The sequence below is a fragment of the Lottia gigantea genome, assembly GCF_000327385.1.
Source record: "Lottia gigantea unplaced genomic scaffold LOTGIsca_2, whole genome shotgun sequence".
NCBI lineage: Eukaryota > Metazoa > Mollusca > Gastropoda > Lottiidae > Lottia > Lottia gigantea.
This window is the reverse complement of record NW_008708400.1, coordinates 3,229,489-3,232,758: the sequence shown is the minus strand read 5'-3', so window position 1 is coordinate 3,232,758 and position 3,270 is coordinate 3,229,489. Positions and strand designations below refer to the sequence as shown.

General features: G+C 36.1%; 1 protein-coding gene across 1 annotated transcript in view; it reads left to right on the top strand.

Moving 5' to 3' along the window:
- Positions 1–1,363: 1,363 nt before the first annotated feature.
- Positions 1,364–3,270, top strand: part of LOTGIDRAFT_228299 (hypothetical protein) — a gene marked incomplete at its 3' end in the record, with an annotated part of 4,556 nt that continues 2,649 nt past the window's right edge. Inside the window, exons 1-2 of the mRNA XM_009053316.1 lie at positions 1,364–2,117; positions 2,528–3,195. Of these exons, the coding sequence (XP_009051564.1) occupies positions 1,397–2,117; positions 2,528–3,195 (1,389 nt within the window). The 5' untranslated portion in view covers positions 1,364–1,396. The remainder of the gene's footprint in view (positions 2,118–2,527; positions 3,196–3,270) is intronic.

Here is a 3,270-nt window from a genome sequence, read left to right as displayed (position 1 = left end):
GATAATGCAGCATTAAAGAAATACAAAGCCTAAGAACAAGTATTTATGTAATATCATTTAAAATATCATCTAATTTGTCTTCTTGAATGATTCAAGAGGACCAGTCTCATTGGTTTTATCGGCATGTAGACTGGGTTTCACGAATGTATGCTCTTTAGATAGGTAAAGCCCGGTCTTCTACTCCATATATGCTTCATTAGGTGCATTTTATCAATTCTCGAATATAAAAATAAAAATGAGAATTTTTCTTTTTAATATGAAATTAGTGACGTGATTGAATCTCCCCTTAATACAATAAAGTGCACAATTCCAAATTGAATAATAATACGGGATTAGTGACGTCATCGAATTTTGTTTAATACATTAACGTTTACAATTCCAAGTTCTAATGTGTAATATGATTCCTGCATTTCAAAACTTAAGCATCGTCGGCTTGACTGGCCTTTACCTTACCTTTAAATGAAGAAAAAATCTGATAGATATCCATGCATAAAATAAATTGAATTTCTATCTTAACAAAGGTTTGAATTAATTCCAAAGTTTTTATACAAACGCGTAAGTTTGAAAACAATACCAATCAATTTGTGTGCCTCTAGAGACAACAGTAAAAATTTAATGAATAAATAGTTATAGATTGATTGTTTTTATACCACTATTGCGTGATAAATAGTTTTCTATACTTTAAATGTGCCTCAGAGAACCGGAAAACCTGCTATAGTATATCTACTTGAATGTATTTCGATCTCTAATTAAAATCATTCGGTACAAGGAGTAAATTTTACAAAATTTGATAAAATCAAACTTAAAGGATAATTTAATAATTTCAGTCCACAAAACATAATAAATATGTTATAACATGGGAGCCATGTACATCTTATTTATAACAGTGATCCGCCATTGATCTTAAACGAACAAAATACCTTAATGCATATTTGGAAGGTAATTGATGCCCTAATGATTCGGAATAAGTTTCATCGGTCAATTGGTAAAATGTTGAAATTCGTGATTGACAGGAAATGCTAAGGATAATTCTATCTGTATAGCACTAGTAGATAGGACTTATTGGTGTAAAACTCCATCTCGGGTTCATTTCTTAATATCACCGAATATTCTATCCAATCGTATAAATAAATTGTGCTAACAAAGAGTGTGTTATCTAATTCTTAACTTGGATAAAATAAAATCACGTGAGAATGAAATTGAGAAGAACCAAGAGATCCGAATGTACTAATTAATTATTAATGGAATAATCGAAGAAAGGCGATTGGCAAAAAGTTTTCCCTAGAAAGTTCCTCGCTCGCCGATTAATTGCCTCTATAATATTCTGGATTAGACTGAATTAGTTCCAAGAATGGTTTCATGAGGAATAGTTTGAAATATTAGGCTTCTCTATAAAATGGAGACGATTATAGTTGTGTCACTGCTTCTAGTTGCCTTTCTGGACGTCAATTTGTGTGGAAATCCAATGAAAAATGAACAATGTGAATATGATATGGATTTAGTTAAAAACACAATGAAGGTTGTTTGCAAAGGAGAAACTGCGGGTGTTAACATTATTGTTCCAAATGCTGTTGTGAACCAAACTCCTAACAGATACGAATCTACAAGGGAGTCTCCTCCTCCAGTTGATTCGGATCCTTGGGTACCGTACGGTGATATGCATGCTGGACACACCGTCCCCTTATCGGAAGCAGTAACAAACTCTACCAGAGCCATAGATGGATTGAAGAGTCGTTTATCGCAGCATTCGAATGCGATGGATAACATAACATCTCTGTTGACTTCTGGTGATCGAGGTTTGACCTCTGATCTTCGAAAGTTGAGGAAACATTCACCAAGCAGTGAAACTCTGAAAGAAGGCATGCTAGCTGCCATAAGGAACCAGTACAACTTTATGAGGACAGCCATCTTAACTCAAAATGCAGAGCTGAATAAACTGATTGATTCTTTGAACAAGTTGTTGGACGTAACTTCAAAAGGATTGCAAAGCGCTGCCAGAGCAGACAAGGATATTGTCGACCAGATTGGTTACGTGAATCAAACCATGATCACAATGAGAAGAATGATGTCGACAGAGTTAAAGCGACAGAGGCATGAACCGACAATATCAAATCTAGGTATAGTATAACCCTTCATTTTTCAACACCACAAAACTGCGAGTTTTACAATGTCGCCCATTTCAAGTCAGGATAATTTATGTTAACATTTACTTGTCAATTTTGACATTTCGGGATGTTGACGCGAGTTTTGGATACAAAAGTAGCTGTCGAGGTTGAGATTCAAAATTCGGAAACTTCGAGGAAGTGCATAGACTCGAAAAAAATTTTGAAAATAGAATAGATTTGGTGTATTCTGAGACAAAAGTTTGGGGCTAAGACGTATAAAAATCACATTTTGTATTTTTTTAAAGAAATTAATAAAGTGGAAGGTGCAATATTTGTACCCTCACTTGCGACACCACTGACAAATGATTGTACATCCCATAACCTGAGTCATCTCACATTTTGTAACTTATTTTATATTGTAGGAAAATGTCCGTTGGAGATAGCTGCAATTGGTAATGGCCATGCTATGGATGTAAAAGTTCGGAAAGGAACGATTATGAGAGACGGTGCTGATATCAGTGACAAATTGTGGATCATGAAAGGTGGAAGATCCTCGGATCAACTACTTGAGTATGATTCGGAGATTGATCAAGAATATCAGCTAGTTTCACGAGCCCACACTCTTCCGTTCAGATGTGAAGGTACAGGTCATGTGATTTACAGTGGCAATCTTGTCTGTCAAAAGGCAGACAGTAATGTAGTCGTGAAGTATGATTTACAAAAACTCTTGATTGTGGCAGAGGTAAATTTAGGAAAAGCGGGAGTTGCGGGTACTTATCCCTATCAATGTGGTGGATATACGGATATCGATCTGGCCGTTGACGAACTCGGATTATGGGTCGTTTACGCAATGCCTGATTCTGCAGGCAAGATGATGATCAGTAAATTAAATCCAGATAGCCTGATGATTGAGAAAACGTGGATGACTCGATACCCCAAAGCAATGGTAGGAAACACGTTTATGATCTGCGGTGTCCTTTATGGGACCAATTCTTACAAGGATTCACCAACTTACATCAAATACACGTACGACACCGAAACCGGGCGAGACAAAATCCTTAAAGAAGGCTACATCAATTTTGCAAATGGGGTAAAACAGAAGCAGTCGAATACAGTAATGTTAGACTATAACCCTGGGGATAGACGTCTTTATGCATGGAATAAC